Source organism: Prunus avium, chromosome 5 (genome assembly GCF_965620075.1).
Source record: "Prunus avium chromosome 5, drPruAviu1.hap1.1, whole genome shotgun sequence".
Lineage (NCBI taxonomy): Eukaryota > Viridiplantae > Streptophyta > Magnoliopsida > Rosales > Rosaceae > Prunus > Prunus avium.
In genome coordinates this window covers 12,473,703-12,501,512 of record NC_142288.1, presented here as the reverse complement: position 1 = coordinate 12,501,512, position 27,810 = coordinate 12,473,703, and the positions used below count along the sequence as shown (strand labels likewise).

At 37.0% G+C, this 27,810-nt stretch overlaps 2 protein-coding genes and 2 pseudogenes across 2 annotated transcripts; all 4 read left to right on the top strand.

Moving 5' to 3' along the window:
* Window positions 1–2,608: 2,608 nt before the first annotated feature.
* LOC148294328 (replication protein A 70 kDa DNA-binding subunit B-like) lies at window positions 2,609–4,669 on the top strand (annotated as a pseudogene).
* A 7,996-nt stretch (window positions 4,670–12,665) lies between these two features.
* LOC110772750 (DNAse I-like superfamily protein) lies at window positions 12,666–19,481 on the top strand. The gene is made up of 10 exons (XM_021977216.2): window positions 12,666–12,921; window positions 13,015–13,115; window positions 13,239–13,279; window positions 14,240–14,289; window positions 15,090–15,159; window positions 15,309–15,430; window positions 17,518–17,651; window positions 17,830–17,977; window positions 18,116–18,263; window positions 18,948–19,481. Exons 1-10 carry the CDS (start codon window positions 12,857–12,859, stop codon window positions 19,248–19,250), a joined length of 1,182 nt encoding a protein of 393 aa, XP_021832908.1. The 5' UTR covers window positions 12,666–12,856; the 3' UTR covers window positions 19,251–19,481.
* Window positions 19,482–23,944: 4,463 nt separating this feature from the next.
* LOC110748617 (HXXXD-type acyl-transferase family protein) lies at window positions 23,945–25,509 on the top strand. The gene has a single exon (XM_021948576.2). The coding sequence runs from the start codon at window positions 24,013–24,015 to the stop codon at window positions 25,387–25,389; it is 1,377 nt and encodes a 458-aa protein (XP_021804268.2). The 5' UTR covers window positions 23,945–24,012; the 3' UTR covers window positions 25,390–25,509.
* An 800-nt stretch (window positions 25,510–26,309) lies between these two features.
* LOC110752398 (crocetin glucosyltransferase 3 pseudogene) lies at window positions 26,310–27,729 on the top strand (annotated as a pseudogene).
* The last annotated feature ends 81 nt before the right edge of the window (window positions 27,730–27,810 follow it).

The window sequence follows — 27,810 nt, the reverse complement described above, 5'->3', positions numbered from 1 at the left end:
AAAAGGCGCCCCAAGAAATGGGCGTTGGAACATGCAAGCAAAGATAATGCAAGTTTAGCCGCATATATGGACACCCAAAGCATAATTGTTCTTAGAGAAACCTGCGTCATGGTATAAATAAAGCCATGAATATGCCTTATAGTACTCAAAGCTATCAACATAGTAATGAGGTTATGCCAGTTGGAGATATGCCATAAAGACAAATATATGATGACACTTTATGGATATTTCATTACCTTTTATGGTAAACTATAATGGGCAAGTTTATTTTTTAATAGCAACTGTCTCATTAATCGTTATGTGCTTAAACAATAAGTCCAAGGAATCTAAGATAAAGAGAAATCAATCTACATAAGCTAGATTCAGGAGACCTTCATTTTGGTACCATCATATCCTAAAGCGTTCCTAGTAATAGGATTATCAACTGGCATTGATAATCTGTAAAGGCCGATACATGCTATGTCTCCTTAGTTGGGAGGATGACTAGTCACAAGTTATTCATGTAGAGACATTGAGAGAAGTATGTAGGTGCGCAACGGAGAGTGAGTTCACTGAACGTGATCATGAAAGAAATATGGAAGTTTCACTTATATGTCAAACACGATTTATGAGTTGTAATAATGCAAGGTTAATCCTTCGATTTGAGGCACCATGGTTGTCTTGTGGATAAGTCGTTCATCTTTGATTATGTCAAATAGCCGAACCCAATTATGGACTTGGCTCAGACACCGTTAGGGTCCTCGATTGATTCACAGAGGCATGTGACTGTATAACAAGGGATTTTGTCTTTCAATGAAGAGAGAGAATACTCTAAGATATGAGCCATTTCTATATTAGCTTGGGTAACTATTACATACTTATAGGTGTCACTCATGGCTTGTGGAAGCCCTAAGGATCAATCATAATGATCCTCACTAAAAGGGGTAACTAAGTATCATCATCAGATCAATTGGGTGTGCACCGCATTTCATCCATGTGTTTGTGCTTTTATTTGTATGACCCACGAATTCTTTCTCTTTTCTTTCTTTCTTTCTCTTTTCTATTTATATTATCACATTCTAACATGTATTTGATTTAATTTTAGAGCTTTTGAACATGTCTGGCACCATCTTTCACTGCAACCTTTGTCCACAAGGTTCAACATTTACCACCAATATTGGTCTTGTTGCACATCAGAAGGATACTCACAGGAACTACAATATGTGCTCCAAGGTTCATTTTGTAAAAAGTGTGTTTTCTTGGCACACAAGACAACAAAGGTAATACAAAAAAAAAAAAAAGAATAAACTAAGTTTCACTCTTTTTTTTTTGGTCTTAAATAATATAATTATTTTGGGTTTTATTGAATTTAGGTTTGCAAGAAGGCAAAATTTGTTTGATGTGAGAAGGGATCTTATGGAGTGCTACATGTTGGAATTCATATGTACTCTTATCTAAGTAAGATCTAGTGAAGATGCAGTACAAAAAATCATTGGAGTATTTATATTTGAAGTACAATATTTACAACGGCGAGATAGAGATCGACTTTGAATTATCTAAGAAATATGTGCAGCATGTTAATGCTGGGTCAACTAAGTGGGACAAAATCGAGTTGTATCAAGTGGTTAATATATTAGAAAAGCAGGCTCCATGAGCCACCAGGTAAGTTGACATTTTCATTGTCTTCTTTTATATGCTTGTGGACTTTTATTTTGTTTGTTAGGACTAAGTTATAAGTTCTAATCCCTTGTTAATGTATTTTTTGAATGTAGGATATAATTTTGAAACCCAAATATGCTTATGGACCTTTATTATGTGTGGAGGGAGGGACTAAGTTATAAGTTCTAATCCCCCGTTATTTTGTTTTTTAGATGTATGATGTAATTTTGAAACCCAAAATATGGTTATTGACCTTTATTATGTGTGTAGAAACTAAGTTATAAATTCTAATCCCCTGTTATTTTGTTTTTATGATGTAGGAGTAATTTCGGAACCCAAGATATGCTCATGGACCTTTATTAGGAAGTTATAAGTTGCAATCTCCTGTTAATGTGGTTTTCGAATATAGGGAGATCACGTGCTCCACGATATGTGTGTATGTTGAAATTTTGCTTATTTACCTTTTTATGCTTATCAACCTACATAAGAGTCTAGGGACTATATAACCCCCCCTTATTGCATGTAGGATGTACTTTAGTAAATGGTAAGCCATTTCTTTGGCCTCATACACAACAATTCTTCAATTTTTAGATAATGTCTTCCCTCCGTTTCTATTATGGGTTCGTGCTACATCCAAGGATCAAGACAAGTGTTAAGAATATAATCACGGAGGAGACTTGAGAGAAGATTGATTAATGTATGAAAATTGGAAATTTTGGTCATACTACGTGGATTTATCATTATCATTAAAAATATAAATGAACAAGTCTATGTCGTCATCATTGCTAGTTGCTTTCCAATTTATGGGTTAACACTTGACGTTTTATAACCCTAGGGCTCCCATGGTTCCTTATGATGCTTACTTAGATGCCACTTTGTTGTACGACGTGTTTTCATATGACTAGTGTAAGGAGCGGGAAGCTTTCAAACATTCCATTTTTCACGTCTCTTTTCAACTGCATGCGTGGAAATGGAAAATTGGGTTCCACATGCTGCACATTTGTTCTTTAATGCAAGAACAATTTTCACCGAACTCTCAAGTGTTCACCCACAGATTCCGCGACATCGATTTTATTTTCTTCATTATGCTCAATTGTTCTCTCGCATAGACAAATGACATCCTCATAAGTGATACATTACATATTCTCCAAAAATATGCATTTATGTATAATATGTATTTATCAACAATTTTTATGCATTTCAATAACCTTATGCATTGTCAAATTGCAAGATGTTTTGGGACACATCAATGCTATACAGCCTTTGAAAGAAAAAATAGTTGGCAATGGAAGACTTGAGACCAAATGTGAAGTTTACATTCAAAATATCATGTACAAATGTTAACAAAATGTCTATAAATTTTCAAACTATTATACCTCTTACTAAAATGTTTTTTCCTTCACATCTGATCATCCAAAAAAGAAGATGTTAGAATAACACTATGGGGAGACACTGCAAGAGCGTTTGATTTCCAAGCTCTAGAGCAGTTGGCGCCACCAATAATTACGGTTTTTACAAGCCTCACGGTCAAACAATTCCAAGGCATTCAACTTATTTTTCCTTATTTCCATTATTCACACTTCATCTCAAATAAAATAAAATCTGATTTGTCATTTATAAACACGTAGGAAAAATTGTTCTAAACAGCAGCATGTCAACATTGATTTTCATCAATCCGAATATACAAGATTTGGCCGCATACAAAATGATGTATGCTGTTTTTATCTTTTTTATGCTAACATACAACTTTGTTTCTCCTTTAACCGACACTAACATCCTATTTTATATATATATATATATAAGCTTTATACAAGGTAAAAACACCAACTTTCTTCTTTTATCTCTCCATTATTCTACACACGCTATTAAAATGGTGCCTCTTTCTACAATTCAACCGATGAGACTTCAAGAATTAGAAACTGCTAAAAAGCTATCTATCTGTACAAGAGTTGAAGGTTCTTGATCCGGATCTATACAAGGTAAAAACACCAACTTTCTTCTTTTATCTCTCTATTATTCTTAATTCAACATACAACCTTATAAATTATTCATACTAGAATTTATTTCAATTTTCTCTTACCGCTATGTATTTTATAATTGTTATCATTTTATTAACAAGTTTGTTTAAACATGTTGTAGGACGCTTTTATTTTATGCAGAGTAGCCATTACACGTTTTAATACACATAATGGATTGTGGTACAGAGCATGCCCATCATGCTAAACAACTTAGAGCATCTCCAGTGGGGGGTTGTATAATGAGGTGTATATTAAATATACATCATTTGTGATCGAAATCACCTGCAGTGGGGAGGTGTAAACGATTATAAATTTGCATCACAACTGTGAGATGACTTTTTTACATCCCTTGCAAGTGGGGCCTACATGATAAAAAGTGAGAAAATATGGACAAAAGTGAGCAAAATCAATTATACATCTTTAGATTTACATCTTCCCCATTTGAGCAAAAATCACATTTACAACCCCCGGAGGTGTAAAGGGGATGTAAAAGTGACTTTACACCTCCAAAAATACACCCCCCCCACTGTGGATGCTCTTAGAAAACCCACATTGACCATCTTTTGTGTCCCAAACACAACAATCAAATTCCTCTCTCTTGGTAATGTAAATATTAACAATGAGTTTCATTTTATTTTTTCATCAAGTTTAAACACAATTATCTTAGATTATTAAAACATTACATGAATTTTACATATAGGTTTAAAGTGAGTTTGGTTCTTGAGGATTCAACTGACGAAACGAATGCTATGATTATTGGAAGAGCAGCATAACAATTGTTTGGAACTTCTTGTAATGAATTGGTTGTTCAGAAAGGTTATACCGACTAGCAAGAGTTCCCACATGCAATTCTACAAACAAGAGGCCAATTTAAAATTTTCCAACTTCAATTTGGGAGCATAAAAATCGATTCAAATAGAAACGATTTGCATATTCAAGCTGTGTTTGATGAGAAAGTATAGCTTCTTGAATTAGGATCAGAGGCATTTGATAAAAACTTAGGTGAACATTAGAAGAAAAAAAATATTGTTGCCTAAATGCTTCAGCCCATTCCCCCAATTCTTTCAAAGCATGCTCCGCCTGCATCTCTTATTGTCTCACCCAACCCTTTTTCAGCAGAGCCTATTTCATATTCAAAAAAGAGGTATATACTAAGAGAGTCTTTTCACCTCTTTCACAAGGAAAAAACTGAAAATGTTAGAATTTATATAACAATTAACTCTTTCGTATCAATATTTTCACATTAACATTTACTAATACTTTTCTTTTTCCTCTATTTTGAATCTCTCTAAGTGATCTTGCAGCTAAAAAGAAATATGAGGAAACTATTGTTGTGAAAATCGTAGAAGAAAATGTGTCAGATTTTGACAATTTACCAATTATCGGTCTGAAGAAGAAAACAGCCCAAGGCAGTTCCAAAACCGCCTCTCCTACTCCCACATTAGAGTTTGTGCTCTTTCCTTTTCAATTCATTCAACTCACTAACATACACATTACATGCATAGTATTTCATTGTTCATAGCTTCTTTCCCTACTCAATTTCTCTACGATAAAAGATAGTACGTGAGGCTTTTTAGTCAAACAATATGGGTAGAATATTTCCAGGTTGTATTTCATTCTCCGAAAGAAGGTATTTATAATACAAGGTTACAAACCCTAGCAGGGTTATACTAGGAAATAAGATAAAGTCCTAATTACATAAAATCTATACAAAAGGGAAATAAATAGAATCCTATTATACTAGGAAGTAAGTCTCCTAATTACACTAGGATCTCGCTAACACTCCCCCTCAAGTTGGAGCAAAGATGTCGCGCATGCCCAACTTGTCAAGCGAGTTGAGGAAGATACTGGAAGAAACAGCTTTTGCATCAGAACTGACGAACAGGAAGGAAACAATCTTCGCATCCAACTTCTCTTTAATGAAATTTCGATCAACCTCCACATTCTTTGTACGATCATGTTGCACCGGGTTATGGGCAATTGCAATTGCAGCCTTATTGTCACAATATAAATCCATAGGTTTCTGTGGTCCAAAACCAAGATCTCTCAACAATCTTCTCAACCATAGTAATTCACATACGCCTTGAGCCATCCCATGATACTCGGCTTCAGCACTAGATCGAGACACCACCTTTTGTTTCTTACTTCTCCAAGTAATAAGATTACCACCTAAAAACATGAAATGGCTGAACCAGCCAAATCATCATCTGTATACCCTTCCACATCTGTATGACCATACTTGCAAAACATTAACCCCTTGCCAGGAGTTACTTTCAGGTATCTCAAAATGTGCATCACAACACTCATATGATGTTCACTAGGAGAATGCATAAACTGACTCACTACACTCACTGCATATGCAATATCAGGACATGTATGAGCTAAATAAATCAATTTCCCCACAAGTCGTTGATAACGCTCTTTATCTGTAGGGACTTGATTAGGATACAACCCCAACTTATGATTCTGTTCAATAGGGGTATCAATTGGTTTACAATCCAACATTCCAGTCTCTGCAAATAAATCCAAAATATACTTTCTTTGTGACAGAAAGATACCATGTTTAGATCTAGCAACTTCAATCCCAAGAAAGTACTTCAAATCACCCAATGACTTCATCTCAAACTCGGAAGCCAGATACTTCTGAAGATTTTGCATTTTTGCCTGATCATCTCCAGTCACAATCATATCATCAACATAAATAATTAAAGCTGTCAATTTACCTTTATGATGCTTTAGAAACAAAGTATGGTCTGAGTTACTCTGCACATACCCAAATTTCTTCATAGATACTGCAAATCTCCCAAACCATGCTCTTGGAGACTGCTTCAATCCATATAAGGACTTCCGCAGCTTACACACAAAACCTTCCTTAGAGGTTATAGGAATACAAGGAGGGAGATCCATGTAAATCTCCTCATTGAGGTCACCATGTAGAAATGCATTTTTGACATTGAATTGCAATAAGGGTCAGTCACAATTAGCAGCCAGGGACAATAGTACACGCACAATATTAAGCTTTGCCATTGGAGTAAAGGTCTCCAAATAATCCACTCCATAGGTCTGAGTATAACCCTTTACTACCAATCTAGTCTCGTAACGGTCAATGGAACCATCAACCTTATGCTTCAAAGTAAACACCCATCTGCATCCAACAGCTTTCTTCCCTCGTGCAAATGAACTATAATCCCATGTTTTATTCTTGTTCGAGGCATTCATTTCAACATTCATGGCATCCATCCATTTGGGGTTAGATAAAGCATCCTGCAACTTAGTTGGCACACATACACTAGATAATTGACACAAATATGATGCATATGACTTAGACAAACGATGAGTTGACACATAATGGCTAATGGGATATTTAGACTTGGCATGTCAATCAGGAGAATATTGTACTTTAGGTTTCTCACGAGTGGTTCGTGGGGGTAACTGATAAGTTGACACAGATAGATCATTAGGAATTACCTCACTTGATTCACTATCATGAGTAGATTGGGGCACTGGCAAGGCAGAGGGGGGCTATCGCATCGAACTCATCCATACAAGAATCATTGTCACTATTTTCAGATACAGGCGACTGGTTGCTTGCTTCAATGCCACCAGTCATTTCGACACCGAGAGTACTTGCTTCATCTCCAGATATGGGCGATCGGTCAAGTTCCAAAGGGCAACCGGTCGTTTCTTCACAGAGACCACATGTTTCATCTTCAGATATGGGTGACTGATGGTTTGCTTCAGTGCGACGGATCGTTTCCTTCTTGAGAGCAGTATCTTCAAACACATCATTCTCCAATTCAAGTTCTAGATTCTCCAATCCAAGACTCTCCAATTCACTCCCCCTCTCCCCCTGAAATGGAGAGGATGGAGAGATATAATAGGACACTTCTTCATGGAAAGTCACGTCCAAAGTAACATGCACCTTCTGGGTAGGTGGATGATAGCACTTATAACCCTTTTGAGTAGAAAAGTAACCAATAAAGACACATCGTAGAGCACAAGGATCAAGTTTACTCCGTTGATGAGAGTAGACATGAATATAGGCAACACACCCAAAAAATTTAGGAGGCTACTTGGAGACGGAGACAGGGGAAACATGGTCACCAAACACATCACGCGGAGTCTTGAAATCAAGACCCCGGCTAGGAGTACGATTAATTAAATAGGCAGCAGATAGAACAACATGCCCCCAAAGATGATGGGGAACAGACATATCCAATATGAGTGAGCGGGCAACTTCAAGCAATTGTCAGTTCTTTCTTTTAGACACACCATTTCGTTGAGGGGTAAAAGGGGTTGTCGTTTGGTAAATAATACCTTGAGCACGGAAGAAAGACGCCAAAGTATTATTCACATATTCTCCTCCGTTATCAGTCCGGAATACTTTGACCCAAGCATGAAACTGAGTAGACACCATAGTCCAAAACTCTGGAAGGATCGAAGCAACATCATTTTTATTTTTCAGCAAGAAAACCCAAGTGAGTCGAGTACAATCATCAATAAATGTAATGAACCAACGAAATCCGTTCGAAGTAACGCGAGTCGGACCCCACACATCAGAATGCACTAAATTAAAAGGCTTAGCAGCTTTATTGTCACTCAAAGGAAACATAGTGCGATGACTTTTGGCCAAAATACATGTCTCATACTTAAAACTGGACTCATCACAAGAGCGGAATAAAGATGGAAACAAACGCTTAAGGTAGCCAAATGACGGTTGTCCCAAGCGACGATGCCATAACCAAATTTGCTGTTTTTCTTTAACACTGCAACTTTGAACAGTATTAACGACACGATCACAAACTGGTGCAAAAGGCAATGTCAAATATTATAACCCCATATCCGTTTACCATGCCCAATCGTCTCGTGAGTCTTAAGATCCTGAAAAACGCAATGTGTAGGATAGAAAGTAGCAAAAGCAATAAGTGTATCACGTAATCGACCAACAGATAATAAGTTACAATGGATATTGAGAACTAATAACGCACGAGACAAGGACAGAGTAGGAGTGAGAGAGATTTTACCCTTGCTAGTAATTGGAGAGGGCAAGCCATTAGCACTAGTTATGTATGGGTCACGGGTGTTACTAGACAACTCATCAAAAAATTTAGCATCATAAGTTATATGATCAGAAGCACCAATGTCAATTATCCAAGTATTTGAGCCATTCCTGGAATAGGGTCAGAAACACGCAAATTTGCAGAAGCAGCAGCAACAGCACCAACAATAGAGTTATCACCCATGATTGCAGCAGAAACTCAACAGATCATGGCAGAGTATACAACGAAACACAGCAGAAGCACAAATACGGCAAATACACGAAGATAGGCACGAAGACAGTAGAGGCATGAACACAACAGAGTACACAGCGGAACATAGCAAAGGCACAAATACGGCAGATGCACGAAGACAGGCACGAACACAGTAGAGGCACGAACACGTCAACACAACACACAAATCCAAGAGGGCACACAAGACACAGGTAGAAAAAAAATATATATATATAGGGCTAGAATACAGGTGGGCACAAAACACAGGTCACCAGAAAAGTTGGCTCTGATGCCAAGTCAAACAATATGGGTAGAATATTTCCAGGTTGTATTTCATTCTCCGAAATGAGGTATTTATAATACAAGGTTACAAACCCTAGCAAGGTTATACTAGAAAATAAGATAAAGTCCTAATTACATAAAATATATACAAAAGAAAAATAAATAGAATCCTAATATACTAGGAAGTAAATCTCCTAATTACACTAGGATCTCGCTAACATTTTTCTCTTTGGGAAGTAGTGAAGTTGCCTATACAAAGATAAAATATAATTAGAGTTATTCTCGGGTCACTCTCTCCTTTCGCGAGGAGAGCCGTGCTTCAAATATTAGGGTTTAGGTTATTCCTATTCAGCTGTCATCCCCTCCTTGGCCTAACTACCCTTGTTTTCATCCACGTTTAGCCGCCGTCATCACCCTCCTCGACTTGACAAGGTCGAGTCACTTTTCTTCCACGTCAAGTCGCCGCCGTCTTTGTTCCACGTCGAGTCGTTGTCGTCACTCCTCTCTTCGACTTTAGGGTGCTGGTCTCGTTGTTGTCTCTCTCAGATCCTGGGCGTTGGTTTCGTCGTTCTCTTTCTTCTTGATGTGTCGGCATCTCTGGTGGTTGCCTTGGTATGGTAGTTTTCGCGGGTCTGCTCTTGCTATTGTGTCGACAGTCTCCAAGTCAACAACAATTATGGTGCAAGCTACTTCGTTGGGGTTAGCAGTCACCGTGGAGGTGGCTTTCCTCACGCCCTCTCCATAGTTCAATCTACGATCTCAAGCCTTACCTTCAGGAGAAGATGGCTGCTGTCCAGAGATTTGGCGTGGGTGGCTCTTCACCTAGGGTCTATAGTTTTGATCCTCCTTTTCATTATGTTAGGCCAGGTTTTTGGCAACTAGGGTTGTTGAGTAGCATCCTTTTACTCATCTTTACGGGTTTGACTAGTTACTCTGCGATGGGAACTACGAATCTAGGGGTGATGTTAGTGTCCTTCTTGACAAACCTATGGAGACTGGTCCAATGAAGTCTCCTGGACGCCTTCCTTAATGTGTTATTGGAGTATTCGTGGGCTTGGCATTTAGCAAATACTCTTATGCCTGATCCTTGTGTTCTGGTTAAGTGTCTAGGCCAGTTTTGTTATTGTTGCATGGTGTTTTCTTCGTTCTCCCCTTAACTAATCTTTGATTATCCGCCTGTATCAAGCACTATGTTTTCATAGGAGATTTCTTTGTCAGTGTTGAGATGATACGGCGTGCTTGGGGACTTATATATATATATATATTCTTTCCAGGCCTGTTTGTAGTTAGTCTTTTATTTGTGTTGCTCCTTACAGATTTCTCTTTTTCATCGCAAATCGCTATTGGAGGTGGATGAAGATGGTGTGCTTACAGACCTGTTTGCGGTTGGTCTTTTCTTTGTGTTGCTCCTTGCAGATTTCTCTTCTTTCATCGCAAATTGCTATTGGAGGTGGATGGAGATGGAGTGCTTAGTGGCTGTTTTCTTTCTTCTTGGTGTATTATGTTTTCTGTCGGATGTTCTCATTGTCTTGTGGCTATGCAAAGGACTATGATTTCATAGCAGGACTCTTTTAACAGTTGGATTGTGTTGTAGTGTTCTCGTTGGAGGTCTTTCCATCGAAGGTCTATGTATCAGTTTGCTGTTTTATTTTATCTTGCTCTAGCATTGGTCTTGCGTGACTGTTCCAGACTCTCTTGTTAGTCTATGACATGTGTGTCCTACCCTGAGGTTTGACCCTCCGAAAGGTTTTAACGAGGCCACTGTTTCGTGTCGTTCTATTTACGCTACTTTGATTCTATGAATGAATTCCATTTCTCAAAAAAAGTGGTAGTTGATTGTATTGAATTTGGGGAAAGTTTCCTTTTTCTCGTAATTGTCTTCAATTATGATTCAATTGCAAAGAAAATTTATCAACTCTTCTTCTAAAATATGATTTTTTTTTTCCAAACATCTTTTAGAATGCAATTTGGTTTGATTCCTTTGGGCCAATGTGTTTGATTTTAAAGCATTTGGTCTACATGTGGTTCACACAAGTGATATACATATATTTCAATTTCTTCCCGATTCTAATATTTAATTGCTGCAAATTTTAGTTTATATTAAGAAACTTCTCTTTTTTTATTTGATATAAAATATTTATCGAAGTTGGAGTATGGATATTTGATAACTTCAATAAATGTATAAATTTATTTACTTTTTTTTTTTATTGATTATTAAAATTATCTTATTATCTTATTTTTTCAGAGCTCCCATCTGAACTAACTTTCAATTAAATATATCAAATTTGAAACATCGTTATTAAATGTTTTAAATGTAATGAACAAAACTATAACCCATAGCGTCTTATTTCTACCTTTATTCTACTTTTATAACATATAGCTGTTTATACATTATTACTACTTCTATAGCTTACTTCTCCATTAGATTATCTTAATTTTGTAACAAACTTGCTCATTAGGTCACTAGGTTATCTTATTTATGTTTATAGGTCATTAGGTATTTATAGATTATTTAAATTGTGGTTTGTGCAGTTTATGTTGTTGGCCTTAATTCTATAACAATAGCCATTGTCTTTACTAAAATTTTCTCATTTGTCCTCACTAACACCTGCTATTTACCAAGTTTATAGCAACATAGTCAACACCCCTTGATTTGATTATATTAAATCTCAAGTGTTTTGGCTTAATTTTCTTATATGTATTTAATAAATTGTCACAATTGTTTTCAGTTTATTTTCAATTGATTTAATAAATTGGGCGTATACTTTTATCCATAAGATTAATATAATGGTTGATGTATCTAAATTGTTGTTTGTTCTATTTGCTTTTTTAACTTAATTCTGTCATAATAATTAACGCTTGTCATTTTCCAACTTTATGCCAACAGAGTTAAAACCTCTGCAAAGAAAAAGAAAGAATATCAGCCAGCTGTACAGCAAGAGCTAGATCCCCTTACAAGAAAACATCAATGAAAAAATATTCCCGTCCACCACCCAGTAACACATAGATAAACACCTATACAAGCTCTTTTGAACAATACGCAGCTCAAGACTGCTCATATTTTGATGTTTTAATAGTTGCTTGATCTATTAAAATATGCACAATATTTTAACATAACAAGAAGCATATAAAACATGTTGGTAGTTTATTTTTTGTAACTTAAACTTGCCAAATTGAGCATGATGGCACTGTTTAGATCTCAATGTATATATAAACAGACCCAATATTTTAACATAACAAGTAGCACATAGAACATCTTATTAATTTATTTTTTGTAACTTAAACTTGCTAAACTGAGAATGATGCCACTATTTAGATCTCAATGTACACATAAATAATTCCATGTTTCCTACGTATTTTGACGACTTTATACATATTTCACGCAATTTCGAAACCCACACGCACCTTATCTATTAAACGACTTTATACACATTTCACGCACCTTTGCTAGTGTTAACTAAAAACTGAAAACTAAAATGAAAGAGCCTGTCAAATTTCGAATGTTTCCTTTTGCCAAGTCCTATTTTTATTTTAGTCCCAAGTCCCTCTTCACCCCCTCGCCGCTTGTACTATTTTTATTTTAGTCCCAGTTCCCTCTTCCGCCTTATAACAAACACCTAGTCTGCATAATTCTCAACCTCTCTATCAATGCTAAGGGCTTTTCCTGTGGTTTCCCGCCTACCCATTCCCTCTCCCACAAGTACTCAGACTACGTAATGCTCGTCAGAGACTCAGAGAATGATGGTTCAGTTTTAGCTTCTTCTTGTTTTCTCTTTCCATTTTTAGTAATTTGTAATTTTTCGCAGGAGTGTTTTGAGCAGAATGAGCTCAACAGCCCCATCACCAAAATGCCCAAAATTTGTTCCTGTGGAAGAGAGTACCATCCATTCAATAAGTAAACCTGATGGTATTTACTTATGCTCTTAATTTGTTTATATCTGATTATTTTTGGGTTTGTTTCTTTTGGCCATTGTGTTTTATGGTGCAAAAGATATTCAGTAAGCATGAATTCTATGATGTGATATTGCAGGTATCAGGTTTAGTCTTGTGTCGTATAACATTTTGGCTCAGGTATGGCTATGGCATTCACTCCTCTCACTTAATTTCCCATTTTGTGTCCAATTCATTTTGTTATTGTTTGTTCCTTTTGGTACTTGTCATATGAATTTGTATTCGACGATCCATTGTGTCACACAAAGAACTGGATAATGAGAATAATTATCTTTATTTAACTAAATGGAAGTTACGTATAACAAAACAACTGAATTCAGCTCTTCTATTTAGCTTTCTATGACGACCTGTTCCTACATGGTTTACCCTATAAACAAATAACATTTGCTTCACAGTACTAGAGAGGTAGGAAAACTGAAAATTTAGAATTTTCTCATTCTCAAGTCAGCTCTTATTTTTATTTTTATTCTGTAACTTTCTATGTTCTAATTTTATCAGCAATGGAATGAATGCGAACAAATGGTATTGATTGTATGCAATGTTGTGTGTGTGTGGGACATAATTTATTTCTTTTTGGTGATGATTGGGGCAGAAGGCCCAAATGGAAAGAAAATATTGAGCCGGAAAACTTAACTAACTTAACTAATTATGCTTCTGGATTCAGTAATCTCAAAATAATCTTCCACCAAGAATGGAACATAGATAGGCCGGGGCCCAGTAAACTCATAATAGCCCAAATTTATTTTTACCATGATATAAATTGTAGTGTTGGCTCTATTATGTATGTCATAGTGCATTTGTTTGACAAACTTTGATGAATATGTTATGTTCTCATTATTCCCTGTCAAAATGATATGTTTATGTTTTATTGTAAATTTCATTTCATTTTCTCGTCCTTGGTTCTAGTAATTCTCTTATCCTGTCTTACGGCATAATTTGTTTTTGATGCGGAAACACCCTACAGATTCCATGTTGGGAATTAAAATCCCCTGTGAATGTTAACCGTCATATTTTGATTTCTGTTCTCTTATTTTGATCATTTAAGTTTAACAATTTCGTACTTATTTTTTGTATGTGTAGGTATATGTAAAGAGTTCCTTGTTTCCACACTCTCCATCCCCTTCTCTGAGGTAGAAATCATAACTTAAGCATTTTTTGAATAAGTTGCTCTATTGGTTTCTAAAATTGATATGAATACCTTTTATTATTAGTTATTGTTTTGGCATGATATTATAATAATATTGGGTCATAGTGATACATAGCTCAAAATCTTTCCTACTAAGGAACTTAGAACCATGTATAAGATAGAATTTGGGTATCGTTTTATGTATAAAACAACTAGATGTATGTTTTTGCTTGCCCATATGGTATGTTTGAACGCTGCATATGCCTACTACATGGTTTTTACATTTTTTTTACATTAATTAACTTCAGATTGCAATTATCTTTTGATGGCTTGGTAATATATGTGCCCATTTGGCGAAGTCCCAGGAGTCTTTTTTGGAAATTTTTTCTTCCATGCGTATAAAAGTATTTCACATATAAGTGCCTTTGATTCTGTTAAATAATGAGTTTGGTCTTATGATTGATCTTATTACTAGACAGACTACACAAGAAAATTAGATAGACCTTTTCTTTTCCTTTTTGAATAGGAAACGTAATAAATAATAAATGAAAAAAGAATTGTGAGAAAGATAGACGAGATGGCCATCTAAGTGCGCAACCAATAAACCGCAAAATTACAAGAAAGTTAAATATTTGGCTAAGTTATGACATTCGTCACAATGTATTTGGTACAACACTCACTTGAAAGTATTTAAAGTTAATGTATACTTCTTATCGTTCAGATTTTATACTTATCCTTCAGATTTTATCTGGTTTACTATAATCTGAACTGGTAATGTTATGTTTGGAAATATGTTTGTTATAGGTGGAAAGCTCGCTCACAGGCAATTTTGAGTGTTCTGAAGAACCTTGGCGCTGACTTTCTCTGCCTGCAGGTTTGTTTTTCTTGCCTTTGCTATCTCATTTTAAGTTTTCTTTTAGACTGGGGAGTTGACATTCCTTCCTGATGGCTGCCTGTATTGAGTTTAAATACTTGCTATCCCATTTATAACCTGTGTTTTGAACATTATAAAATTATTTCCAGGAAGTTGATGAGTACGACAGCTTTTACAAAGGAAATATGGAGAGCAATGGCTATTATAGTTCTTATATTCAGAGAAGTGGGCAAAAGCGTGATGGATGTGGAATTTTTTATAAGCACGACATGTATGTTTTAATTGATTCCTTTTTCCGGTCCAAAATGTATGAATCAAATACTTTTTAACTAGATATGCCATCAAGAAAAATAGTAAAATAAGAAAGAAGAAAAATAGGACAATTTGTTTGTAATCGGGGCTGGATAATAACAAGGCCTAGTCTTCAATTGCAGGGATGAATAGTCAAGAAAGTAATGTGGTTGATTTAGCCAATTCGTTGGGTAGTGGATTGGGGAGTTGGCGTTTGAAATACTTGGGGCTTCCACTTTAATCCATGGGTAGGTAATTTTTGGGATCTGGTGGTGAAGAAAGTGGAAAGGAGATTGGAAGAAAGCATTTCTCTCAAGAGAGGTAGATTAACTTTGATTCATTCAGTTTTAGGCAGTTTGCTAACCTATTATCGCTCTATTTTTAAAATTCCAGCACAAGTGGCCAGTTGAATAGAGCAATTGATGAGGACCTTTTTGGGAAGGTTTTGATTAGGGGAAGAAGGATGACTTAGTTGGAGCTAGTGTTTCCTGTTAAAGAGAAGGGTGGTTTGGGAGTTGCCAATTTGGTAAAATAGAAATAAGGCATTACTTGGTAAATGGTTAAGGAAATTTCTGTTGGATAGGGTTTTCATATGACATGCTCTCATTAGTAAGAGAATGGACAATTCTAATCCAATAGCAGCACCAAAGAAGGAAGATGGAAAGTATTCTTTGTAGACTCACACCGCTAAGAGGTTCATTTCACTGCTCCTTGAAAGACACTTACCAAGGTTTAGACTCGTTTGTGTCTTGCTGCCATTTTGAGGTGGATAATGAAGGGTCAGATTTTGAGAAGAGAGTTGGGTTGTGGATACTCTGTCGATAACTTTTTTGTGTCTTTACAGATTGTCCATATACCATAGTTTTGACATATCTAGAATGGTCAGTTCTTCGCTTCCTTTAAGTGGAGGTTTAGGCTTTCACAGAAACTTGAGTGGGTCTGACATTGGCTAGGTCACTTCTTTTCTAATTTCATTGGAAACTGTTATTTTCAGCCCTCTAGTCCAGATAGGAGGAGATGGATGTTGGATTCTTCGGGAGTTTTTCTTGTAAATGTTATTTCAAGGAGTTATTTGATAATCCATCTATTTTTTCGTTTCAACCCTATTCTATGATTTGGAAGGTTTAATTTAAGTGCCTCCAATGTGCCCTTGCTTGGATTAAAGGTCATGGTAGGGCGAACATTTGTAACTTGATTCAATGATGAATATTCGTCTTCTCCCCGATCATATCATATGCAAAGGAGGAGGGAAACTGTGGACGATTTATTTCTTTTTGTCCCATTGCGTTAGGGTTAAGATTGTTTGGGGGGGCTGCACTATGTTGGGTGATTCCAGCAGCTTCTCAGATCTCTTTTCTGAAAGGCACACTGCTTTTGGGGTGGAAAGAAGGCTAAGGTGGTATGAAATTGTGAGGTACTGGCTGTATTCTGGGTAGTGTGGTAGGAAAGGACTGAAAGGATTTTTAAGATTTTAAAGGGGCAGGGCATAGGTTGAATTTGATAAACTAGGTTTTGTACTTCATTTTGGGCTTCCGTTTCTTCGGAATCTTGGGAAATTCCATATTTGTTTGTCAATTTTGAAGATTGGAAAGATGTTTGTCTAGATTTTATCGTTTTTATTGTACGTTAGCTTGATCACATTTTCTCTTTGTATTTAGTGGATACCTCATCCCCGAAAATTTTAACTGTTCTGATAAGAAATACAAGAGTTAGGTCTAGCAGGGAAGTAGTAGATTAAGAAATACAAGAGTTAGGTTAAGTGAAAAGAAATATTAGGGTTCTTAAAAAAAGTTACAGAAATATTAGGCAAGTCATATTATTCCCCTGTTGGACTCACCTACAATGTCAATATCAATGTCATGGTCTCATGTAGCAGTCGATACTAATGCTCAATTATTTGAATGTCAAAACTTTTAACATTGTCTCTAGCAACGGGAGATAAATATTGTGACAAATTTACATTATTCCTCTCCAGCTATTTTAAACTTCTCAGCTTTGTGTTATGTATTCAAATTTGAATCTAAAACTATCTTAATTGTGCTTGTTTAAATGTTCTTCGTCCTTCAGGGCAGAGTTGCTGTTAGAGGAGAAAATAGAATACAACGATCTTGTAGACTCAATTCTAGATGGAAATAGACTTGATGATGATAAACCAAATAACAAAGAAGCTATCGAAAACAAAGAAGATGGACCCAAAATTGGTAACTTGTATTACTTATTCATTGTTTTTAAATTTGATCACTTTCCAGGTTCCTGTGTTTCTTTGGGTGCTTTTAATCACAGCTTCCATTTGTCCCGTTACGGATTTTTCCACAGTATTATTGATCATTGATGGCTACAATCTGGTTTCCGGTAACAGTTTCTTCACTCTGTCTTCAGGTTCAACATTACAAAGCGCCCTGGATCAGAGAGACCCTGATGATCCTTGTGTCAGACTGAAGCGTGATTGTGTTGGAATTATGGCAGTGTTCAAGCTTAAAAATCCTTCTAATCATATTGTTATTGTGGCAAACACACACCTTTACTGGTAAAAGTTGTTTATTCTTTTTTATTTGTTTCCTGCTATACTATGTGGTGTTGTGTTTATGCATCTTGGCCTATAAGCATGGATTTAATATTTTTTTATTGTTTCAAATTGTAAAGGGTATTGATGTTTATGCTTCAGGGATCCAGACTGGGCTGACGTTAAGCTTGCACAAGCTAAATATCTTCTATCACGCTTAGCTCAATTTAAAACATTGGTATCCCAGAGATTTGACTGCAGTCCTTCATTAATTTTATCTGGTGACTTCAATTCAACTCCAGGGGATAAGGTTTGAGGCCCTTAAACTTCTTTCAATTTACCCAGTTTCTTCTTCCTATTGCCTATGGCTTGGTTTTGTTTGAATTGGTTCAGTTCAGATCCTTCGGGTTTTAGTCATTTACCATAGGGGGTGGGAACATAGGGGGATTGAGAAAATAGGACATGTGGGTGGAAATAGCAGCACTTGTGAGATACCATATTGACATAGATTAATATGAGAGGTAAAAACTTGCCCGAAGTTTGGCTCAAATACTTTCTTCTTTTAGTTCTTCTAGTTGGTGGCAGCTTGTTGAAAGAGAAGTACTCCAGGGGATAAGGCTTATCACACACTTTCACTTCTTAGTTGACTTGGTTTCCTCTTTGCGTTGCCTATTGCATGTGCTTTGTGTGAATAATTTCAGATTCTTTAGGTTTTATCCTTGGCCCTTTCAGGCAGGTGGTGATGCATGCCTGCATGGGGTACACATAAAAATAAAAAGATAAATTGATGCAAGTGTGAGTAAAGATAAAATAAGAATGTACAAATTGTTTGTGGAGATGTACTACCTTATCTGTACAGAGCTCCTAAAAGTATACATGCAAAAGATTTGCAAGCTGAGCTAAAGTTGCCGGCGAGTAGCTGGGTCGCTTAGAAAATATTTTACTTCAATGACCTCGAATACTTCCACTAGTTCTAACATTTTTAACATTCCAGGTTTACCAGTACCTTATTTCTGGCAACTCTTCATCTGCACCCTCAATAGATTTTGTAGATCTACCTATTCCCTTGTGCAGCGCATATGCTACTACACGAGGTGAACCACCATTTACAAATTACACTCCTGGTTTCACTGGTACACTTGACTATATATTCTTTTCCCCTTCTGACTGCATAAGACCGGTCAGTTTTCTTGAGCTTCCGGAACCAGGCTCATCTGATCTTGATGGTGGATTACCAAACTTCAGTCACCCAAGCGATCACTTACCAATTGGTGTTGAATTTGAGATATCCAGATAGGGAAAGAAACATTTGCTTCCTCAAGTTTTGTTTTATTTTTGCAAATCGACGCATAAGATTTTGTTTACAGTGCTGTATTGTTACCATTGGAAGAGGTGAGTTTAGACTCGACAAAATTGTTGAAAAGTCGAGGCAAGTTAAGGGGTAAACAAAATTTATGTTATCAAATAATTATTGTGGACACATAAACAATAAAATAACAGATGTTTTTAATATTTGCCTCGAGTTAAACATTTTTTCTAGGCAAATGTTTGAGTGAAAGCGTTATCTAAGTTCTGGTTGAAAACACCTTTGTCGAATAAATCTTCGTTTGGAAATCGTTACCGAAGAAATATTGAATAGAACATGTAAGAAGTATTGCCCTTGTCTCTAAAGGTAAAGACTGACATTTCATATCAACACATTATCTATCACTTGTACACTCTGCCTACTCAAAGTTATAAAGACCTATATAACTTGTAATTTTCATTGCCAGCCTTTAATCATCGGTTTTTAAATTATCTTTTACTCTGATCTTGGATGTGTGGTAAATACTCTATTGGACTGGAGCTACAAATTCCTCACATTAGCAGCATAATTTTGGGTTAACTTCTCCAAATTGAGAATGAAAAAAGCAATTATAAACTCTCCACTTTTCCTAGTTGAGAAAAAAGTACATATATAATACTGGATATCACATGTACAACATCATGAACATTATAACTCTCGTCACTAATTATTAATTACAGAATTAGTACGTAAAACTCCAGTAGATATAGAAAAGAAAAATTAAAAAAACACACACACACACACCATTTTTCCATAGGTAGGTTCTCATCAATTTTTAATTCTTCATGCATGCAATAGATGCTAATGACTTGTTAATTAGCATCCAAGGAGGTGAAAGGAGTAACTGTGATTGACAAAATAAGGATCCACCAACATGACTTCATCATATCCCAGTGCCCTTTTACTATCATCACCATCAAATAATGCATCACAGACTAATCTTCCAAGCCCATCAAGCAACGGTTCACGCAAAAAAGGAAATAAATAGGACCTCTTGATAGGCTTCAAAACATTTCCTTATTCCACAAGGTTTTGAGCCACAAGGTATAACTTAATTTAAACTCTTATCAAAACCTAATATAATTTAGTGTCTAGTGCACCGATCTAAATAGGAAACATAACATCATCATCACTCTTTCTCTGCATGATGCTAGTTTGGTGAACTTTCTGCAATGGAGCTTCCGGGGTTCGACTAGGCATAAGAGTTGGGAGGCCAAGAGATAGGTAAAATTGATTAGTGTTATGAAGTGAATGTGAAGAATTGGACCACGCTTTGCTGTCCTAATTGTGTATTCATTTAAATGTGAAGAATCTCTCCACAAGGTACCGCTTACCAGACAGGGATGAGATAGGTCATATGGTGATTTTCCTAATTGGCCTGCACATTTGAATGTGATTTTGTAAATAAGCCACTTGTTTAGATTGCGATGTGTTTTTTCCGTGGAGACTTTTAGAACCATGTCATCCGTCCGATCACTCTTACAAGAAAGGAACTTTAGAATTTATATTTGATCCTAATCGACGTTGATTCCACCTCAAATACAAGGAATCTCCCTTCCGACTGCCTCTTGTGGAGCATATTGGATTCGTGGCATTTTAGTGAACATGCCTTGACAAGATGCATGGTGATGCCTTTCAAGTCTCAACACATTTATTTATGGTGACGAGCACTTAGACATACAATCACATCTTCTTTTGTAATGGAGCATATGCTATGATATATTGGAAGTGGGCTAGCAAGCAAGCAAGCAAGCAAGCAAGCAAAGGCCCCCAAAATTTATGGAACTATGACATGCTTGACCAAATCGTATTTGCCTAGATTGGAAGTACCTGTCGAAATGGGTAGGCTAGTTATGATGAGAACTTTTGACCCACACACCAGCTAATGGGGAATACAAGCTATGGAATCTGGTACATTTTCTTGTGTCCTTGTGATGACCCTCACATCAGCTTCCAGCAAAGTTCCGTGCATTCTGAGACTTCTTTTATGATTGGCTATTTTACAACTATATCGCATTGTGGTGTTGATAAATCTTCTCTTCACAATCATGCTGCCTGCCAAACTTGAGGGCTCAAATGTGTTCTTTCACCTACTCATCATCATCACCAAACATAAACTATTGTTTTTTCTTCTGTAAATGTGATCGAATCTTTTTGTTGAAAGGTACCAAGGGCCCTACAAAAAGTGCATTATATTATTACAGTAAATCCTGTTAGAGAGATTCTAGTGTAATTAGGAGATTTACTTCTTAGTATATTAGGATTATATTTATTTTCCTTTTGTATAGATCTTATGTAATTAGGACTTTATCTTATTTTCTAGTATAACTCTGCTGGGGTTTGTAACCTTGTATTATAAATACATCATTTCGGAGAATGAAAACAACCTGAAAATATTCTACCCATATTGTTTGACTTGGCATCAGAGCCAACTTTTCTGGTGACCTGTGTTTTGTGCCCACCCGTGTTCTAGTCCTATATATTTTTTTTCCTACCTGTGCCGTGTGTGCCCTCTCAATAAATCAGATTTTATGCTTAATTAGGTAACTTGCTGAGTTGGATCTTTTTACTTAGGCTTATTTACTGTAGTGCCCCCTGAAACTTCGGTCAAATCTCACTTTGCCCCCCCAAACTTAAAATGACCCACTTTCATATCTTGATCAAGGTTTAGTGACCCACTTTGCCCCTACCGTCAACTCCATCTAAAAGTCTGTTAACTTTGATGATGTGGCAGGGGTGTTGTTGTAATTTCGTACACATGAACATCATCCACCAATTACGTGAGTGACGTGGCAAGTGGACCCCACCTCCACATAGATAAAAATATAATTAAATATTCTAATAATTAAAAATAAATAAATATTAAATTAAATAAGAAAAGAAATTTCAAATAATTAAAAACCCTACTGGTACACAATCCAACCCCCTCCCACCCAGATCCCACCATCTCTCTCTCTCTCTCTCTCTCTCTCTCTCTATATATATCTCCAGACCCCAGCGTCTCTGTCCACACAACACAACTCAGATATGAATTTGGGTTTTTTTATTTATTGGTTATATCTTAATCGGATCTTGATTTTCGGGGCTCCTATGGCCTTGAATGTGCTAATCTGTGAGAGAGAGAGAGAGAGAGAGAGAGAGAGAGAGAGGAGGGGGGAGAGGGGGGTGGGGGGGTGGGGTTGGGGGCTGGGTTTCAAACAACCCAGATTTGAAGTTGGGTGTTAAGGTTGGTTGGTGATCGAGAGAGGGAGGGTTGTGATGGTGGTAGGGTTCGGATCTAGGGCGGGATGTTGCGACGAATTCGATGTTTTTTTATCATTGAATCTGCAACCAACAAAAAAATTAACTAAAAATTTTAATTTTTTATATATAAAAAAAAAAGAAGCAACAGAGAGATGAAGTTTATGAAGATAGTGTTGGATGCTGGGTGGAAGATCAATGAGAAGATGGGTAAGATGGTTGTTGGGTTGTATATATATATATATATTTTTTTAAACCAAAATAATTGCGAAATCTAATTTAGGAGAAACAAGATTTGATTCCACATCCGTCGAACTAAAACAGACGAGGGCAAAAACCGAGCAAAATCACTTATACAACACACATCAAACAACTTTGAGTTTTGGTCTTGAGAATTTTCAGTCTATACAGGAGGCTACATCTTTTGAAACTCTTAGCATTTAAAACTTTGGCTTCCTCAGCTTCTCCAAACTTGAATGGATTAATCCTAACAGAGAATACAATACTGCCTTTATGCAATCCATTATGAAATTCCTCTTGGTGGAGAAATTGGAGGAGCTACTTGTAGATTTAATGGAGACCAATCAAGTCTCAGAAGTTTTGTTGTTGGGGTGGCTGTGGGTAAGGATTAATGGTGGATGGAGGGTAGGGGAGGATGGCCGTGGGTGGGTGGGAGGATTGGGGCGGCTGGAGTGATGGGTAGAGTTTTGAATTATGTGAAAATATTTTTTTCTTATTTTTTTTAACTTTTAATTATTAGAATATTTAATTATATTTTTATCCATATGGAGAAGGTGGGCTCCACTGCCACGTCACTCACCTAATTGGTGGATGATGTTCACGTGTACGAACTTACAAAAATACCCCTGTCACGTCATAAAAGTTAACAGACCTTTACATGGAGTTGACGATAGGGGGCAAAGTGAGTCACCAAACCTCGATCAAGGGATGAAAGTGGGTCATTTTAAGTTTGAGGGGGCAAAGTGAGATTTGACTTAAGTTTCAGGGGGTACTACAGTAAATAAGCCTTTTACTTATACAAATTGGGTATTATTTATAGGAACAAAAAGTGAAGGGTTGTAGGTACGGCAAATTGAATTTGAAGGATGTAAGCCAAATTTACTATAATGAAAACAAAACAAGTCATATAATAATATATAGGGTGGGAAAATGGTAGATCTTTAGTTTAAATCTTTATCGTAAGTAAAAAAGAAAAAGAAAACAGTAAACCTGTGTCAACTTTGGTTATTTCTTATTTCCAAAATAATTATAGCCCGTGACGTATTATAGGTTATGTTGATGGATCTTTTGGTAGGATATCCTAGCAACATTGAGTCATGCTTGTCTCCATTACAAGCTATAAATATGCTGATGAGGAGGGATTTATTCATTGCCATAGAGAGAGAGAGAGAGAGAGAGAGAGAGAGAGAGAGAGAGAGTTGTTTCAAAAGCAACCCAGTTAAAATATTTTGTAATGGGAGCAAAGGCTGATTTTGAGGTGAATTTCACCACAAAATTTATTGTCAAACCTACAAATCCAATGGTGGATCACCCTCATATCCTGAGTCTCTCAAACCTTGACTTGCTCTCTGGCCGGTTTCCAGTCTCATACTTCTATTTCTATCCCAACAAAACACATGATCTTCATGCTGCCACCGACTTCTCCTCCATCATTGAGTCCCTCAGTACCTCCCTTGCCAGTACTCTCGACTCTTACTACCCATTCGCCGGTCGAATCGTTCCAAACCAGCATACGAACGAGCCCGAAATCATGTGTGACAACTCCGGTGTCCTAGTTGTGGAAGCTCATGCCAACATTCCTTTGAAAGAACTAAATTTCTACGATCTTGATCAATCTCTTCAAAGCAATAAGCTGGCCTCCATCAGCCCCGACTTCCCTTTTCAAATTCAAGTCACGTTTTATACATGTGGAGGCGTTTCAATTACGTTCACTTTTGACCATGCACTTGGGGATGCCACTAGCTTTGGTAAGTTTCTTCTCTCATGGTCCGAAATAGCGCGAAAGAAGCCCGTTTCATGTGTGCCGGATCACCGGAGAAACCTGCACCTTCGTGCACGCTGCCCTCCTAGCTATCACTCTTCCTTGGACCAAAGTTTTGTCAAGTGCACCATGGAAGAGATCATGAATATCCCAACAGCCAAAACCTTGATTAAGCGCCTTTATTACATCGAAGATTCGAGCATTAAACATCTGCAGAGTCTTGCATCAAGAAATGGTAAGAAGAGAACAAAAATTGAGGCAGTCTCAGCTTATGTATGGAAAACTATGGTCACTGCCATTGATACAAAATCCCATGGAATGTGCAAGATGGGTTGGTTAGTAGATGGACGGTCTAGGATGCACAAGAAAGAAAACCAGATTAATCCCATGTCAAATTACATTGGGAATGTTTTGTCTTTGGCTTTTGGAGAGGCAAGCGTGGGGGATTTGAAGCAAGGTTCAATATCAGATGTGGCTAGTATTGTTGGTGAGGCAATTTCAAAGGTAACAAATGAGGAACATTTTCTGGACTTGATTGACTGGATTGAGTGCCATAGGCCTGGGCTTATGCTGTCCAAAGTTGTGTTGGGACAAGGAGGCCCAGCACTTGTTTTGTCATCAGGAAGAAAGTTTCCAGTTGCTGAGCTGGACTTTGGGTTTGGGAGCCCAGTGCTTGGGACTGTTTGTTCCACAATTGAGAGGATTGGAGTGGCTTACATGAACCAAAGGTCAAGTGCAAAGGGGGATGGCTCATGGACTGTGTCTTCTATCTTATGGCCTGAATTAGCAGCTGCTTTGGAATCTGACTCCATTTTTCAGCCCATCACCACCACCCATCTTCAACTTTAGACTTTAGTTGTCAATTAATCCATACTTTGCTATGTGATTTTCTTACCATCTCATGAATATGTATGTAGGGGATTACATAAAACAAAATATAAAAGAGTATTGGTTGGCCTAATTATGCTACATGAGGTCTCAAATTTGACACTAACAAATTTTTTATTTTTAAAGTGAAATTGTTTATGGATTATTTTAGATCAAAATGTTTAGAAAATTAAATCATGAATGTTGAAACAAGAATTATGTCAAAAAAAAAATTTAGGGACTAACCATTCTTGAACAATTTAATAAAGTTACGGATGAGTCTGCAAAGTTGGAGGAAAAAACAGTTTGAGTCCTAAAAATACATGAATATTTGTATTTTGGAGGGTAAAAATTTGAGTTTAGCCTAAACATGGTTGGAGATGACTTAAATATGAAGAAGATAGACAACAACAAAAAATAATCCCAAGAGCTTGGATCATTAAATGGAGACCTAAAAATCTAGCAGTTTGGATCATTGAACTATTATAATTAGAGATTTTCTATTTAAACCTCACACTTCTCTTAGTTCACCCCTTGTTCTAAGTTCACCCCATCTTTTAATTTACATTTTCACAATTTCTAAGAAAACCCCCATTATCTTCCTAAACTACCCTTAAATACACCCCAAACTGAAAAATAAGAAATAAAAGAGATTTTCTATTTAAACCCCACAATTTTGTTTGTTCCCAGTAGAAAAAAACACAAACAAATGGAACCCCAAACCCAAAATTTAATACTTTCTAGAAAAAGAGAACAACTTTACATCTCTCCAAGTAGAGGAGTTTGTGGAAGAGTATGTCCTGATTTGATCCAATTTATACTTTACCTTTGTCCTGATCCAATTTAAATAGGATGTAGAGGAGTTTATATTTTTCTAAAACTTAATATGAAGAGTATCAACGAATTTATTAGTCAATCTCGTCTTATATATTCGTCACCATCGTTACAAGCTCAAGAAATATGAAGGTACCAAAAACAAATTATCCCAAAAACGAAAAGGAAAAAGGAAAAAGGAAAATCAGGGATGGAAGGCCAAGAGCACATTGTGATGCTGCCATTTATGGCTCACGGCCATCTCATACCATTCCTTGCACTGGCAAGGAAAATCCAACAAAGAACAGGATTCACAATCACCATTGCCAGCACCACCCTCAACATCCAATACCTCAGTGCAACCATTGCCTCAACCTCAAACTCTCAATCAGACTCCAACATCCATTTGGCTGAGCTTTCATTCTGCAGTACAGACTATGGCTTGCCCCCGAATGCGGAAAACACGGAGGACTTGCCTCTAAGCAAAATAGGAGATCTTCTTGCTGCATCAACAAGTCTTGAAGCTCCTGCTCACCGCCTAATCTTGGATATCATCGCAAAAGAAGGCCGCCCGCCACTTTGTATTGTCTCTGATATGTATTTTGGATGGGCAGCTAATCTTGCAAACAACTTAAGCACTGTGCATGTGACTTTCACTACAGGTGGTGCCTATGGCTCTGCAGCCTTGGTGTCTATTTGGCTTAGCCTCACACACCGTTGTACAGCTTCAGATGAGTTCCCGATGCCAGGGTTTCCAGAGAGTTATCGTTTCCATATCTCTCAGTTGAATCCATATTTAAAAGCTGCAGATGGTAAAGATTCTGGCTCTAGAATTTTTCAGCCCCAGATTTCACTTTCTACGAAATCTTTTGGTTGGCTGTGTAGTACTGTTGAGGCAATTGAGCCCTTTGGATTGGAGATCTTGAGGAATTACTTGAGGCTTCCTGTTTGGTCCATTGGACCTCTTCTTCCTACAGATGCACTAAAGAACTCATCGACTTTGGATTCAAGTGTTTCAAGGCAACGTGCAGGAAAAGAGTTGGCCATACCTGCTGAAACATGCCTTAAATGGCTCGATTCGCATGGTTCGGATTCTGTTATCTACATCTCATAAGACCTCCTGTGGGATATGACATGAAAGGAGAGTTCAGGGTAGAGTGGTTGCCCCAAGGATTCGAAGATCGAATGAGCAAAAGAAAACAAGGGTTGTTGGTGCACAACTGGGCACCGCAGTTGGAGATTTTGTCACACAAGTCCACAAGTGTGTTTGTTAGCCATTGTGGATGGAATTCAGTGATGGAGAGCTTAAGCCAGGGCGTGCCAATTATAGGGTGGCCATTGGGAGCAGAGCAAGCGTTTAATTCAAAGATGTTGGTGGAGGAGATGGGTGTGAGTGTGGAGCTGACAAGGGGAGGGCAGAGTGATATTGCTCGGAAGGAGGTGAAGAGACTGATAGATTTGGTAATGGACAAAAGTGGCAAAGGAGGAACAATTGGTTCTTCAAGTAGTATATATTGGTTTAATGTGCTTACATCCGAATGTAGAGCTAAGGGCACTACTCTACTCTCCAATATTTCAATCTTCCCTTCT